Source organism: Fusarium coffeatum (assembly GCF_003316985.1).
Source record: "Fusarium coffeatum strain FIESC_28 chromosome Unknown BRIP53273_contig_87, whole genome shotgun sequence".
Classification (NCBI taxonomy): Eukaryota; Fungi; Ascomycota; class Sordariomycetes; order Hypocreales; family Nectriaceae; genus Fusarium; species Fusarium coffeatum.
Window position 1 is genome coordinate 158,327 of NW_022157882.1, and position 15,130 is coordinate 173,456.

Consider the following 15,130-nt stretch of genomic DNA (forward strand, 5'->3'; position numbering starts at 1 on the left):
CAAGGAAGCTTTGCTTTGTCTATGCAAGTGCTTCCTATTCCTTTCCGCGTATGGTTCAGACAGAGCAGCGGGACTAGCCCCAGCCCCTTGCTTGTTTCGAGTGGGGCCCAGCCACCAGCACCGCCACGAATTCCTTAGTCACCCAATTTACTTCAACGACAGTAGTCCATGATCAACCTTTATCGACTTCTTCCTAACATCACAACAATATGGGGTCCGACGACTATGCTGTTGTCGGTGGCGGCGGCGCCCTAAAACTCAAGGGCGCCAAGGTCAACAAGAAAAAGAAGAAGCGCGACAAGACCGATCTAGAGAAGAACCTCAGTACCGGAAGCAAGGACGAAGAGAAGAGAAAGAAGAAAAAGGACAAGCAGGAGGAAGAAGAAGATGAGCCTCGCCACGAGGACGATGAAGAGAAGCCCGAAGTGCAGAAAACTGAAGCTCAGAAGCGACACGAGGAGATCAAGAGAAAGAGGGTAAGCGCATAACATCCCGAAGTTTAAGGAGTGCCTAAGCTAACATATTCACCAGTTACTCAAACTCGCCGAATCATCTGATGCCCGACCCGAACTTCTCAAGACGCATAAAGAACGTGTCGAAGAACTCAATACATACTTATCGAAACTAAGCGAGCATCACGATATGCCCAGGATTGGTCCTGGCTAAGAATGTAGATACAGAAAGTCGCATTGCAGGTACTTTCACGGGAGTTGTTGGCGTTTTATCAATTATACCCTTAAATATTAACAATCAACCGATTTTGATCCTTACCATCTGGTAGTCTTGACAGAAAAAAACGAGAATCAGTGACATGCAATCATTCCATCACTTGTGATACTCTGTATAAATGTTCAAGCACTTATTAATAATAACATCACGCAAAATTGAACCTGGACCGAACAACTAAGTAGAGAAAATGCAAATGCCTTGTATTCGCTCATGTACTATGCATTTTAAATACGATCCCCGTCGGCAAATATTCTAAGTGCCAATTAATAATCCAAATCTCGTCCAAGATGCAGCCATATGTGGATGCTCCTGTTTTGACGACAACCGCTCCCCCATGTACCCAAGTGTTTGATGCTGCTCCAGTCTATTATCCTAATTTTGTACCCATGAAGAAAAGGACCGTAAAATTCATAAAGATGAACCAGTATTACATGAGCTTCCGCCCATGATTGAACAATCAAGTTCATCCACCACTATATCTGCGTGGTGATCCTCGCGCAATGCGCAAAGTTGGTAAGCAGGGCTGTTTCCAGCTTACAGAAGAATGACACCACCAAAGATCATACCAGCGACGGCACCAAGAACTGAGCCAACAGATCGAGGAGCGGCGTTCTGGAGGTCAGGGTCGCTGCTGCCGGTAGCTTCGGCTGAAGGGACGACTTCGACCCAAGAGGTCGAGGTCAGGGTGGTAACACCGCCATCCTCGAGGGTGGAGGTGAAGGTCTTGGGCACAGCGCTTGATGTTCGGCGAGTACCAGAGCCAGTGACAGTGCTTCGTGCAGACTCTGTCTCAGTTGCGGTTTCCTCCTCATCAGTCTGTGTAGCCTCGTCTGTCTGAGTCTCGGTTTCCTGCTCATCTGTGGCCAAGTTAGCACATTTGCTCAAAAAGTGTGTGTTTGCAAAGTGTCATGAGATCGATGTATGAATGCAATCAAGGTGAAAACATGTCGCAGGTTTTGGCGCACTTGCGAAGGTCACGGAATCAGGGCATCAGTTGCTGGAGAAATGGCACAACGCAATAATATCACAATAGGCTTGGGGAGTTAGACCCGCATCAACGTCCCGTAGATGGTACCATTGATGCTGGTCTTTCCCACATACCGGTGATCGTCTCTCTCTCCTCTGAAGCCTGCGAAGCTGTAGTCGATCTCTGAGTTGACCTGGAAGCTGGTTCCGAGGTCGAATCAGAAACGACACTGCTCGCACGGTTGGTAGTGGATGAGGGGACGGTGGAAGTGTCGACAATGGTGGAGTCATCGGCGACAGTGGATTGGGGAACGGTGGCAGTGTCGGCAATGGTAGACGCACCGGCGGCAGTGGATGAGGGGGCGGTGGCAGTTTCGGCAGCAGAGGCATCATCAAAAACGGTGGATTGATTTGTCTCACCCGAAGATGCCGTTTCGGACGGCGAATCAGAAAAAGAAGAAGGGTCAGGCAAAGAGGTTCTTCGAGTAGACGTACTGGCAGCAGTGGAGGTTGGAGCACTTGGAGAAGCAGGATTGGATGTTGAAGCACGAGAAGAAGGAGCAGTCTCGGAAGGTTCCTCTTCCGAGTCGGACGTACCGGAGGCGGAATCGGCGGTTGATTCGGGGTCGGACTCCTCAGTTGACCTGGGCTGGGTCGCCGTGGTACGGCGAGTGGTCTGCTGGGTAGGAGCCGTGTTGGAAGCAGGCTGGGTAGGCTCCTCGTCTGATTCCGTGGCAGAGGGGGTGTCATCAGTGGCAGAGTCCTCCCTGGTAGGTTGGGCAGTGGCAGAAGGTCGGTCTGTATCCGGGTTAGAGGTCGGTTCGTCAGGTTCAGAGTTCGCGGGACGCGAGGGTGAGGAGGGCTCACTCGTAGAGGATGGCTGTTGGGTAGCCGAAGGTTGAGTTGGTGATGGATCGTTGGTGGCAGGGTTGCTGGGCTGCTCAGATGGCTCATCCTGGGTAGCTGAAGGCTGCTCTACAGGCTCGCTTGCATCATCCGTGGGCTCCTCATTAGTTGCTGAGGGTGCCGCTGCGGTGTTTGAGGGAGCTGTAGGAGCTGTGGGAGCTGTTGGTGCGGTAGGAGCAGTAGGGGCAGTAGGAGCCGTGGGAGCTGTAGGTCCTGGTTCATCGGAAGCCTCATCAGCGGTACCATTTGTTGGATCAGTAGCAGGCTCCGCTGTGTCGCTAGCTCCTGGGGTGTTTTGTCGTCGAACCATCTTGGCCACAGTCTCGGACAGGTTTGAGTGGTGAGCGTTCATGCCATGCTTTCCGATAAAATCTCCATGGCGAAGATGTCCAGGGCAGAAGCGAGTAGCGCCACCAATAGATGCCACACCGGCTCCCAACAGACAGCAAGCAGCCAAAGCAATCAAAGCCTTGCCAGCTGGCGATATCCTTCTGGTAGTCCTGGGGGCGGTCTGGGCAGATTCCGAATCCTGGAGTAGTGCTTCCTTTGACGACATGATTCTCTCTTCTCGGTCAGTGTTCAACAATCCTGCCTCCATGCTGTAGTCGTGCTTGATGTCGCTAGATGCCATGATGTACGATTGAACAAAAAGGCTTGGAGGATGGGAGGAGGTTGAGTTTTGTATAGAACTCAGGTTGACCAGAACGATATCAAGCGAGGCGAAGACTGGAGACGAATATGCAGAGGACGTTTAGCGGCTGAAAATAGTCCAAAAATATGCGGATCCAAAGCAGCTATTTGGGTTTGCGTTTGCTTTTTGGGGAAGACACGAGAAACGACTGGCTGTAAGGAGGTGTTGGTGTTGACGAGGTGCAGTAAGGGACCCAGAGGACAGTGCAGTAAACAAGCTAGGGTTCAAGAGCTGCAGACGACAGCTGATGAGAGGAGCGAATCTCTTTATCGATGATGAAAGGTGTCGTGTGCCAAGCTGAAGAGGAGTCTGAGGAGGTGGCTCTAGCGTCCGAGGGAGGAGTCAACACAGTTCCAGTTGTCGAATGGATACAAAACTGGTGATGTGCGGACGAGAGAAACCCAAGGGACGGAGAGATTGACAATAATAGATGGTTAGATGGAGGCGCTGGGGGAGTGGAGGCAGTGGAGGTGGTGGAGTGACTGGGACTGGGTGTTACACGAGCTGAGTCCGTCAAGTTAAGTCAAGGCAATCTGCAATCAAGCCCCAACCCAAGAAACAAAAAAAGAGGAGAGTTTTGTGTTAAAATGCAGCTTGTTCTTTCAATGTCAACGTGGATCGTTGATGATGGGGGATCTGGTCAGCTAAAAGCCCCGAGAACTACGCTAGTCTTGGTGTGAGGAGGCTGAGTTGCATACAATACAGCAATCCAAGTAAGCTAGTTGGTTTTTATTGCTGTGCCCTTATTTTTGTCGACAGTGGCAAGGGAAAAGAAAAAGGTCGTCGCAAATCTGGACAAATTCACTGTCCACTAAGCATATGGTGTGTTTCTTTTTTCGGCCTGGGAGGGAGCCGCTTGCAGTTTTTGACGACCGCCACCCCGAAACTAGACGAAAAGCTAGTCCTTGTCTAGCGGTTGTCGTCCTGCCAGGTTCAGCCGGAGTGCACGCCCGTCCCTTGGAAACCCGACCGGTAGAGCTGTGAGCAGCAGTCAAACAGGCCCGCGGAGCCTGGAAGAGATGGGCTTTGGTGGGGTTTAGGCGCGAAAGGGCGGCTCAAGTGTTCGTCAGGACCAGTCTAGCCCTCTGGTTCTCGTCAATAAGCTCCAGCCCCAGACATGAGGCGTTTCCTGGCCCTTAAGAAGGTCTGTTTCTGACGGACCTGATGCACATTGCAGTTGTGTAAAGCACACCTGACAACGAGGGCGAAGCCGCTGAGGCTCGCAATTCATATTGCCGTAGAACCTGGAGAGATGTTTCAGCCTTCGTTCAGCCTAAAGCTGTGACCGCGTTTGCCAGAGTTATTATGAACTTGGCTGTAACAATTTCGATCTTCAATACATATGTGGCATGGTAGGTGCTTGCTGCACACTGCACATGCGATCTAATCCAACCTCATTGCATGGCTCTTTTTGTCAATAGGACCGCTAAAGCGTGCTGGGAGCTTAGATCACTACCCCCTGGTTCCTGTCCATCTTGCCGTCGTGTAGACGGCGCCGCGCCTCTCCAACGTGACGCTAGTCACCACCTTTGTGATGTCACTGTGGATGTAACGGCAAACGGACGGAGCTGTTGTCAAGGCCTTTTGTGTGCCCATCCCATACGTACGAGTATCGCGTTGTTGCTTCGTATTCTTTAAAAAGCTCCCGAGCCCCATCATCAGTCCAATTGATGTCAGAACCAGAAGGGGGAGAGACAATCGCCTCCGTGCCATCAGAATACGAGAAAATCGACAGAAAAAGATGAGCATCGGCATCAACGAGCGGGTCAACGTTCAGACCCAAGCCATTGGTCCCAAAAGATGTGCCCTCTTCTGCCCGCAAGATCCCAGTCGTCATTCCATGTTTGACCCACTCAGCTCAACCCCTGAACCCTGTCCCTGACTTGAAGGTTGCCTTCTCGTCTTCCCTTATCCAACCCTTCCATTGAGTTGATCTTGCGTCGCAATGGAGGTGGTCGCATTGTCAACAAGAATGATCTGGCCATGCCACCCTTGGTTTCAGCATGCAAGCATCAAGGCCTATTCGAATAAGGCCTGCCCAGCAGGGTTGATACAAATCTCAACCCTCGATCAAGTAAAGCTTTTTTTCTGCTTTACAGTAATAAGACCCTTGTTTGATATGTGTAATGGTTGTTCATAATTGTCATTGATATGCAACGCAGTGACGCATCTTGGCCTTTGATGAACGTGCTTGATTGTTCATACCGGATCGACAGCATGAAGACTCCTTGGGGACCGGAGACCGGAGACTCTCAATCTGGGTTGATCGTCCTATTATGCTCAGCAATAATACGAAAGAAATCTCGGTTGATTCTTATTTTTGGTGCTCTACACGCGAGATCGAGTATGGATACGTGCACAGTCCTTGGCTCCGCGCGGCGTGTCCGTCTTAAGGCGAAGCGGATTTGGTAATATGCCAAGCGAATATGATGTATGCAACCGGATCTCACGGCCCTCCACCAAGAGTTTTTTTGTTGTTCGTTAATTACTAGTATTCCCATTAAGCGTGCCTTGGTTAGACTTGGATGGGTCGTTATAGTGTTTTACTGCCTCAACCGCTGGATGTGACCAAGATGAACTGTCGGCCTCGATTCTGCAATGCGTATGTACTGACCGTACTACTATTAGTGAATGTGTCTTAGAAATAGTATGGTTGGTGCAATGATGGATCATCTTTGGGTCATACACGACCTCTTTTGTCAGGATGAATCGAATCGCTGACCTGAACACCACACCCAACTTCAAATCTTGAAACTTCAACCCCTCTCTGGTGAATCAAGGATTGTAGGGTTTCGAAGTTCTTTTTCACGATCCAGTTCGCTCACCTGTAATTGAGACAGTTCTCTGGTGGTGAGACATGCCATCTCAGTACTCAACGCTTAGCACAATTCATGGCCAACCAGCACATGTTATCAGAGACAAGCTGCTGCCAGACAGCCAATATGCAGATTGTCGTGAGACAGCTGAAGTTGACCGAGTTTTAGGTTTGAATTCAATGGTTGGGCCAATGGGCTATTGACAACATCGATGCTCGGCGCCCTTGGCGTCTGGTCGTTTTTGTAGCGCTGACCATGCAACAGATAACAAAACACGCACACACTCGCGATTGATCTCGAACCACAGGGTAAGAAGTGTAGCGAATGACCTTCATGTGATATTGGAGCATCCAGCATGACTAGACCAGACCCATATGTCACATTCGTAACTGCGCATAAGATCTCGCGTTGTCGTATATGGATATGTAGAATATGCAACTTATCCGTATGCTGGAGTTTCTGGGGAGGGGCGGAGCAAATTTGGCGCCTGCCACTGGCTGAGGGTTGATGGACGCCACGTCTAAATTTAGAGCCCTAGCTGATGTATTCGTGAGACCTGGCGATGGGATTTATGACAGAGGAGCGTCGTCTTTTTTCGTGATCACTTGTATAGTAGTGAGAAGAATCGTATGGTATTGTCGTGCCCGCTGTCGTATTCCATTTAATGAGACATTTTGAGAATATTCGTGGAAGGCTCCAGGCTGGGCACGTGATATTGTGTTTCATGGCGCTTTCCGTTCCTGACGGGCTCTAAATGCGGAAAGTGTATTTTGTTGAGTTCCTGTGCCTTTCAAGGGCAGGAACTATTTGACGGTATTGTCCTCTGATAGAGATGGAATGTTGTAATAGTATACTCTGAAGGGAGTGGAATTACTCCAAGACACGCGCGACACAGGATAATCATAAATTGATAAATTGATTTCTTTGTACCCTCTTAGGAAACGCTTCATTTCCAGATCTGTACTTGACTCCCATCCGTTTCTGTCTTGGTATCGGGTAAATTGAAGGTTATCTTAAAGTCAGCTCTTGCCTTACACCATGTTGAGCCACTGTCCACTATTGATCACCGTGGCTCGTGAGTGGCCGTGCCTTGGAAACTCCTCGGTGATTGGAAGATTGTTTAGTTAGCTGACGAAACGGCTGATGCACAAGGCCACTTTCACATGTGGCAGTACCGAAGACAGATGCTCGATCTTCTGTCAACAAAATCGTCGACGTGGAATCAAAGCCACAGACGGAAATTGTCTTTATTCCGAACCTTGATACTCTCATTACCACTCCAATTCTGCCAAAGTGTTTGCGATCTTCTCTCTTTCAAAAGTGTCCTAGGCGCATGCGCAAACCCCATCCATATTCGATGATTGCTATTGCGGCACCTTCAACACCCTCGTCATGACAGAGCATCTCAACCCCAACCCTTTCAACGCCCTCGACCCCGAAGAACAAGATACTATTCAAGCTCGGTCGCGAACTCCTCACCCGTATCATCACCAGAGTATAGACCTTCCGCATCTTCAGGATCGATTTTCTCTACGGAACCGCCAAGCGCAAGCTGCCAAGACCAGTGACGATGCCAACCACGAGACATCGCCAACAACATGGCCACCCTTTCTCAAGGACTCTCCGCAGACGAGCGACAGCGGTTCCGAAGCCGACGATGAACACTATTTGAGGGGATTACCAGCGCCAAGGTCAAACTTGCACAAGGGATTAAGAGGCATCAATGAACCTCTGTCTGGGTCTTCGTCACCTCTTCCGTCACCACCACTTCCGGACGACCGTACCGCCCGCATCCTCGAGAAAAAGCCAGTTCCTGCTGAGACACCAGAAACCCAGCGCCTAATCGAAGCTCTCAAGAGGCGAAGAAGGGTGGTTGTAAGACGCGCAACCGAGGCGGGCATTGTTCTATCTTTGGGCCTTATGGTAGCTTCAAATTCACAGGTGTTACAGCTGTTGAAGATTTGGGGAAAAGGTGCGTACAATTTTTGCATTGTTTATTCAATTGACTCATAATATCAGATATTATACTGCTCGGTCTTCTGTACGCTGGGCTTCTCGTTCTGTATCCCATTCGGGTCGTGGCATGGGCCTATCGTAAGAGGTCGCCATCACACCCAATACCCCTCGAACTACCAGCACATTTCGACCCCGCTCCGATATTATATCCTTCGGCGATTACTCTCTTCGTGTCACTCCTCATTTCTTCGAACAATCCCGCCGCGATACTTCCGAACCTTGTTCTGAGTCTCGCTTCTATTCCGCAGAGCGTAATTCCAAAAGTCGACCCCTATGCTACCTACGATGTACTAGCATGGGGCATCACCTGCATACCATTGGTCTGGAGCCCAAAGACGCGCGAAAACTTTGAAAACCAATACCCAGAAGCTTTCATATCAGGAGAAACAGCAGTGCTATTGTACCCCCTCCATCAAAGTCTATGTGTGGTACTGCATTATCTCACCACCACAAGTCTGTTGACAGCCGAGCTTCAACTACTATCAATTGCTCTCATCAACGTTCTCCTACTGGCTTCTTCACCTCAAATTATCATTCTCAAGGCTCTTCTATGGGGTGGTGGTCTGTCTCTTCTTGTGTTTTGTGGTCCGATTATTCGTTGGGGAATTGCGTTAGCTAGAGTGCCAAAATGGCGGTTCCGTAGAGCCTCTATCAGCCAGCGGCCGCCCTTCTGGAAGAACCTTCGGCAGCTCTTCTCTCTTCGTCGCCTCAGGAATGAATTGCTAAGAGCTGAGCACGAAGATGCGGTTTACGACACAGCTGGTTCTTCCGAAGACGAGGCAGGCCCTCCTTTATTCAAGAAACCAGCAAGAGTACAGACATTCGGACCCAGCTTTCCCGCTCCAGCAGGCGTAGATAGCTTGCAATCTTCCCCAACAGCTGCAGATGGTTCCGGGAATTGGGCATTTGCTCGGAGACATACCTTACCACACCTTGATTCAGGAAACAAGCGGAATGCAACACATACTCCCTCGGGACGTAGAAAACGAGCTACTTCCATGTCTGTTCGCCCCTTCTTTAAGTTGACGCAGGAGCAAGCAACGATGAGAAAGTGGCTATATGCAGGATATGTCTATGCCAGCATAATATTGGTCATTTTAGGAGGCGTTCGCACCTATATCGAAAGGGTTGCGCTAGACGGTAACGAGCCCATTGGCTGGGCCCTGGGTTATCTTTTGGGTGATTGGTCTTGGTTCAGATACCAAGTCGGAAGTTACAACTTGGAGCGATGGATTTGCCTGCCTCCAAGGCTGGATCCTACGGAAGACAAACAATGTCAGTCCGGCTGGGTGCAACATGTGCGCCATAACGATTTTGGTGAAGCGAATACTCGGCTTCTTTTGAGTGTCTACTGGTTGGGCATCCTGATTATGGGTCTGATTGTCGTTTTCCGACTCAAGGATATCTATGAGGTGGACACGCGGCGAAAGGTGTTTCACTTTATGATGGTTGGCATGTTTTTGCCCGCGACATTTGTCGATCCTACATACGCAGCTCTGGCTCTCTCCTTAATTCTGGCGGTCTTCTTGATCTTGGATCTCCTCAGAGCGAGTCAGCTTCCTCCGTTATCGAAGCCCATTGCTTCATTCCTAGCGCCCTATGTTGACGGTAGGGATTTCCGTGGGCCTGTCGTTATTTCACACATCTTCCTTCTTATCGGATGCGCCATTCCTCTTTGGCTGGGCCTCGCTTCGGTATCACGCACAGGATCTGGTTATCTATCTGGCTGGGAAGTGCCAGCTCGCGATGTCAGTCTTGTCTCTGGCGTTATTTGTGTGGGACTTGGAGATGCAGCAGCTTCATTGATCGGTCGTCGATATGGACGCCGGAAATGGTTCTGGGGCGGCGGGAAGAGTCTTGAGGGCAGTCTCGCATTTGCGATAGCTGTTGTCCTGGGACTCGGTGCCGCCAGTTTCTGGTTGAGAATCGGCGGCTGGCCAGTTGCAGGCGACCAGCCTGGAGTTGTTGCTGGTACTCGAAACGCCGTCATGTGCGCTTCGATGGCGAGTCTGACAGAAGCAGTTCTTACCGGCGGAAATGACAACGTCATTGTGCCAGTGGTGTTGTGGACATGTGTCAAGAGCCTGGGTGTCTAATAGAAAAGTACCTGGTGGGACGGCGTTCCGGTGATTCTTTTGCGAGGATGGGTGGTATAGACATCAAGTGAGGGCGGACGGCTGCATAGAGATGAATGAATGTTCACGAAAGGCTTGAAGATGTGGTCTAAATCCCAGGGTAATGAGCTCCCTGCATGTTATATTTAATACCCCTACCAATGTCATGATGCAAAACTTTGCTCAATGTTTTCTCCAAAACCAGCGCCGATGCTCCCATGCATACTCCCGATTCTATATATTACAGTGAGAGGTATATCATGACGTGAGGTCTTCTAGAATAGCTTCCAGCTCGTCCTTCCTAAATGGCAAGCTCAATAGCTCAGTTCCAAGAGCGTCCTTCATACTCGTAATTATCTGATGGTCATGGAATCTATTTGCTGTTAGTAACTTTCTTGCAACGTGGGGTATGGTAGACGTACTCTTTTAGCAGTGTTCGGAAGGCCATTTCAGAACTGCAAATGAACTCCTCCACTGCCTTGTTATACACCATTCGGTACTCCACGCCAGTTGGCTCATCACCGCCATCGCCCTCTTCTTCAATAGCGATGAGTACTTCACCAACCAAAAGTCGGAACAGATTTTTCGCGTTCTCGGGCAAACTGCGTAGAACAAACGCCACACCTTCTCTGCCATTGACTCGGTGAGCGTTCCGCCCAAGAAGTTCGTGTACTTCATCCACAACATCCAGCTCTGCGGTATACGGGGCAAAGGTTGTGCAGTCGTGGAACCCCATGTTAAAGGCCGATCGCACACCGATATCCCAGAGTAGCGCAAAGTCTGGTGTATCAGCTGAACATGCCAATTGTATACGAGGATGCGCCGCGAGTTGCGCCAGGGCAGTTTGAGATGCGGGTTTTCGAAGAGGTGCCGCATCAATTGAGTTGACAATAAGTGTGATCGTCGAAGATGTGGTATTGAGATGAGAAAGAATGGCCGGGACCATAACGGCGGGTTGAGTTAGAGGAATGCGGTGAGCTGGATCGACAGCGGCGCCAACAGTACTCAATATCTCACGTATAGTGGTGTTTGGAGCGTAACCATTGATTATAACAATCTTGTCCCCCTGGTCCTTTCTACACCGAGAGTGAAGGTGGCCTGCAAGCTTCTGCATCAATCGTCGCTTTGAGCCGTACCCATATAGACACAGATTAAACCCTTGCGACATCTCAAAGGCCCACTGAGGGAATGACTCGGCGTGTAAGTTCTCCAGAAATTCGATATCAGGCTCATGGTGATCCTTCGTTTCTCTCACAATCGTAAAATATTCGTCGTGTGTAAGCAGAACCAATGATCCAAGCGTGTTATTAGATGTCTTCGGTCGTCCAGGCTTATTATGCGCAAAATATAGTTCATGAGGAGGTAGGTCGCGGGGAGGAGTCGGAGATCTTTCTGGCTTCTTTCGTTGAGGTTTTCGCCGAGGTGTCGACTTTGAGGGTGTCGCAACTTCGTCTACACCTGATGCTTCTGCTGAAATGGCAATATCACCTTCCGCAGCCTCTTCGTCTTCACTAGATTCGTAGATTTGCTGCGTAAAATCGTCGTATTCTTCCTCGTCCGTGAGGTCATCGCCAACAACGTGCTCGATCAAAGCTCTTGTGCTTTTCCGCTTGGCAGATCGATCTGCTCCTCCGGGTGTTGCGCCGTTCAGTCCGAAAGGTGTTTTCTTGGTAGGCGTCTCGAAAAGAGCGGTACGACTCGCTTTAGGCGTAGGAGAGTCGCCATTGGTCGCTTTGGTCGCATTCTTCGGTGGTCGACCTCGTCGCTTAGGAGCAGGTTTAGGGGTTTGGTCTATGTCGACTTTCGATAATGATTCAGACTCGCTGGCTGTATGATCTTCACTACCATTCGAAGTGAAGCTTTCTATGTGACCATTCGTTCCGGTAGCGATTGAAGGAGACTCGTGATCTATACTACGTTGTCGCTTTACGGGGCTTGTCGTTTCCTGGTCACTTTCTTCGATGACTTCGAGCTCCTGATGGTTTCTCTTTCGCAGGGATCTTGTAGGAATTCCTTGAGAGTCAGGCTCTGCGGCAGCCTTTCTTCGAGGCATAATGGAATCTTGGAAGATGACAAGATTGCCTACAGACCTCGAAAAGTCACTTTCTTTGTATGTTGACGTTGTACTGGAATGGGAAATAAATAAAGTGACAAGGAAGGTCCCGTTCGCGTAGTAACGCGCCTGCTAAATTGGTGTGGCGCTTGTGGCACCCCTGAATGTGGCGCGAGCTCAACTTCCTCAACGACATTCAATTGTTTCATTCTCAATTATACGACTATCAAACGCAGCGAAAACATGTTGAATCTTAATCTTTCGGCTTCGTTAAATATAACGAGGCTCATCTTCAAGCCGAGTCTATGCTTGCCCCATCACACAGTCTCCACCTTCAATGATTTACCAATCCCCTTAGAAAAGGGCCTTCAAAAAGATGGCAGAAAAGTAGAGATCAAGGCTGTCGTACTGGACAAAGACGATTGTTTTGCTTATCCCGATAGTATTGAAGTGTACGAATCTTACAAGGTGGCTATTATTTGACCTTCATCATTTTGATGGTAGCTGCCTACTAAACTTGTGAATAGAATCACTTCGAAAAGCTAAGACTAGCATATCCTGGTCGCAAACTGCTGGTGGTCTCGAATACCGCGGGCGCAACTTCATGGGATAAGAACTTGAAACTCGCTGCTGAAGTTGAGGAAAACACTGGCATCACTGTACTATCGCATTCAGTGAAGAAGCCAGGGTGTGGCCAGGAGATCATGGAGTACTTCAAGAAACATCCAGAGACTGGAGTAACAGACCCCGCGCATGTTGCGTTCGTCGGTGATAGACTGACGACGGATATGATGCTCGCCAATATGACAGGCGGGTGGGGCTTCTGGGTGAAGGATGGAGTGATACCCCTCGAGAAAAAGAGCATTGTGAGTAACTGCCTACCCCTCAATGACAAACACAAGAATCAACAATGACTGACAATAACAGTTCTCGAGATTCGAGAGACCCCTAGTGTCGTTTTTGATTGCACGTGGTGTACATGCCCCTGAACCTCGAAGCATATTCGAAGAGTAGGGCCCTAGGCAAAACTGAATAGACAATATCGACGGCATTGTCATATGCTAGATCGCTGCCTACAAATATGTTCTGGGTTCCTAGATTCAAACAGTTCGTCCCGTCTGCTTCGTTTGCATTGAATCACAGCCAGAGACCACTCTATTGTCTCCCACTCAGTAGGGCCAGGTGACTGTCCCTGAGTTTAATCATGGCTCGATATGACAGCACAACCGGGACTGAATCACTCATCTGCTATCCTATGCTGTCTATAAAGCATTCTCGTTATCTTCCCTTCCATTCTGAAAGTTTATTTCTCTCCTCACATCACAATTCTATACAGCCATCATCACTTCCTATATATACTTGCGGCTTTTTGTCTCTGTATCGCCGCCTTCGCCCTACGCTCGCTGCCTTCTACGCTCGCTATCTCCTACGCTCCGACTCACCATGGGTGGTAAGACCTGGTCTAAGGAAGAGGAACGTCTCTTTTGGGAAGTCATTGTCCCACGGTCACCGGTTGCTGCGTACCCTGACCCCAACAGCCTTAATTGGGCACAGCTTGCAGAATGGATGAACGAGTTGGCAGGCGATAAACGCCGCCGGGAATACACGCACACTATGCTTTGTAAGTCGTTGACGTTATCCTATTATTGCAGTATGCTGATTCCTTCCTTACGTTAGATGAGCATTACTACCAGAACAACAGACCTGGTCACAAGTCCCCGAAAGCCCAAGAATTCGTCGACAAGTATTTGCGTGATGCAAGTCAGTCTAGCCGGGTTCCCTTCTAATCTTTCAATATTGACAAGATCTCAGAATATTACAAAGACCATGGACGCCCTCGTCCCTCGAGCCCTGCTGATAGCTCTACGTCAGCTTCAGCTTCAACTTCAACTTCCGGGCCCATGGATCCTCAAATCGCCGAGATGAAAATGTTGAAGAACGAGCCGAAGCCGAAGGCTCGGCGATCACGCAAGGGACGCCTGCCCTGGGACGAGGAAGATGAAGAGAACGAAGTCAAACATTCACGACCGTTTTTCAACATGCCAAAGTCACTGGATGATATTGGAACCTATTCTGTCGCAGGTACACCAGCCGATGCAGCTCAACAACGGCCTTCTGGAGGACATATCCCATCTGCTCACACCGCTTTGCCCAAGTCTGATTCCTACCCTTTCCCCAGATCTGCGCGTGTTGCAATCCCGGGCTCTGCATCCGCTTGGTACCAGCCGGCCACTGGCAAGGAAGTTGATGGGCTTCCAGCACCTGAAGTTGAGCGCACTTCGAGACCCAGTTACGGGTACTTCGATCGCCTTGGCTCTGAGCGTGTGGAAAATCCCTATTGGCGTCTGGAACGTGACCCCGACCAGGTCGAAAAGCCTGAACAGACACTTCCCGTGCCTTCAGGAAGCACCAGTGCCCAGGGATCACAGCCACGAGCACCAGGATATGTATCTTCACGACCCCATCCGACTGCCAACCACCAACAGACACCCCAGGGGCCTCAGAGCCAGTGGAACGGAAGGCTTCCATCCATTCGCGAAATGCTTCCCTACGAGTTCGAGCGACCAGTCCATGATCCTTACGCCTATGAGATGACTCGAAGACTTGATAAGCGCAGCTTCTCCCAAGATCAAGGCTACATGCAGGTCCCCGATACCACGAAGCGCCGCAAACTTCCCGATGCGCCAGTTCGACAGCAGCAAGGCGAACAATCTCAGCCTCAAACCCGTCAACAGGATTGAAGAAGCAGGTTGGAGACGACAAAGGGTCCACTCAGATGAGAAACATCGGGTCAGACGACGATTAGATGAGCATGAGCCAGGGACACGATTGACGACCA

The 15,130-nt window shown here is 49.8% G+C and overlaps 6 protein-coding genes across 6 annotated transcripts; 4 read left to right on the forward strand and 2 right to left on the reverse strand.

Annotated features, from left to right (window-relative positions):
* Positions 1-209: 209 nt before the first annotated feature.
* On the forward strand, positions 210-666 carry FIESC28_04236 (uncharacterized protein; the record flags this gene model as incomplete). The annotated part of the gene is made up of 2 exons (XM_031158383.1): positions 210-476; positions 532-666. The coding sequence occupies 2 exons, from the start codon at positions 210-212 to the stop codon at positions 664-666; spliced, it is 402 nt and encodes a 133-aa protein (XP_031017529.1).
* A 597-nt stretch (positions 667-1,263) lies between these two features.
* FIESC28_04237 (uncharacterized protein) lies at positions 1,264-3,232 on the reverse strand (the record flags this gene model as incomplete). The annotated part of the gene is made up of 2 exons (XM_031158384.1): positions 1,264-1,586; positions 1,831-3,232. The coding sequence occupies 2 exons, from the start codon at positions 3,230-3,232 to the stop codon at positions 1,264-1,266; spliced, it is 1,725 nt and encodes a 574-aa protein (XP_031017530.1).
* A 4,268-nt stretch (positions 3,233-7,500) lies between these two features.
* FIESC28_04238 (uncharacterized protein) lies at positions 7,501-10,220 on the forward strand (the record flags this gene model as incomplete). The annotated part of the gene is made up of 2 exons (XM_031158385.1): positions 7,501-8,080; positions 8,128-10,220. The coding sequence occupies 2 exons, from the start codon at positions 7,501-7,503 to the stop codon at positions 10,218-10,220; spliced, it is 2,673 nt and encodes an 890-aa protein (XP_031017531.1).
* Positions 10,221-10,496: 276 nt separating this feature from the next.
* On the reverse strand, positions 10,497-12,291 carry FIESC28_04239 (uncharacterized protein; the record flags this gene model as incomplete). The annotated part of the gene is made up of 2 exons (XM_031158386.1): positions 10,497-10,611; positions 10,661-12,291. 2 exons carry the CDS (start codon positions 12,289-12,291, stop codon positions 10,497-10,499), a joined length of 1,746 nt encoding a protein of 581 aa, XP_031017532.1.
* A 243-nt stretch (positions 12,292-12,534) lies between these two features.
* Positions 12,535-13,305, forward strand: FIESC28_04240 (uncharacterized protein; the record flags this gene model as incomplete). The annotated part of the gene is made up of 3 exons (XM_031158387.1): positions 12,535-12,759; positions 12,819-13,157; positions 13,219-13,305. The coding sequence occupies 3 exons, from the start codon at positions 12,535-12,537 to the stop codon at positions 13,303-13,305; spliced, it is 651 nt and encodes a 216-aa protein (XP_031017533.1).
* A 429-nt stretch (positions 13,306-13,734) lies between these two features.
* On the forward strand, positions 13,735-15,032 carry FIESC28_04241 (uncharacterized protein; the record flags this gene model as incomplete). Its single annotated transcript, XM_031158388.1, has 3 exons — positions 13,735-13,912; positions 13,969-14,052; positions 14,104-15,032. 3 exons carry the CDS (start codon positions 13,735-13,737, stop codon positions 15,030-15,032), a joined length of 1,191 nt encoding a protein of 396 aa, XP_031017534.1.
* Positions 15,033-15,130: the final 98 nt, after the last annotated feature.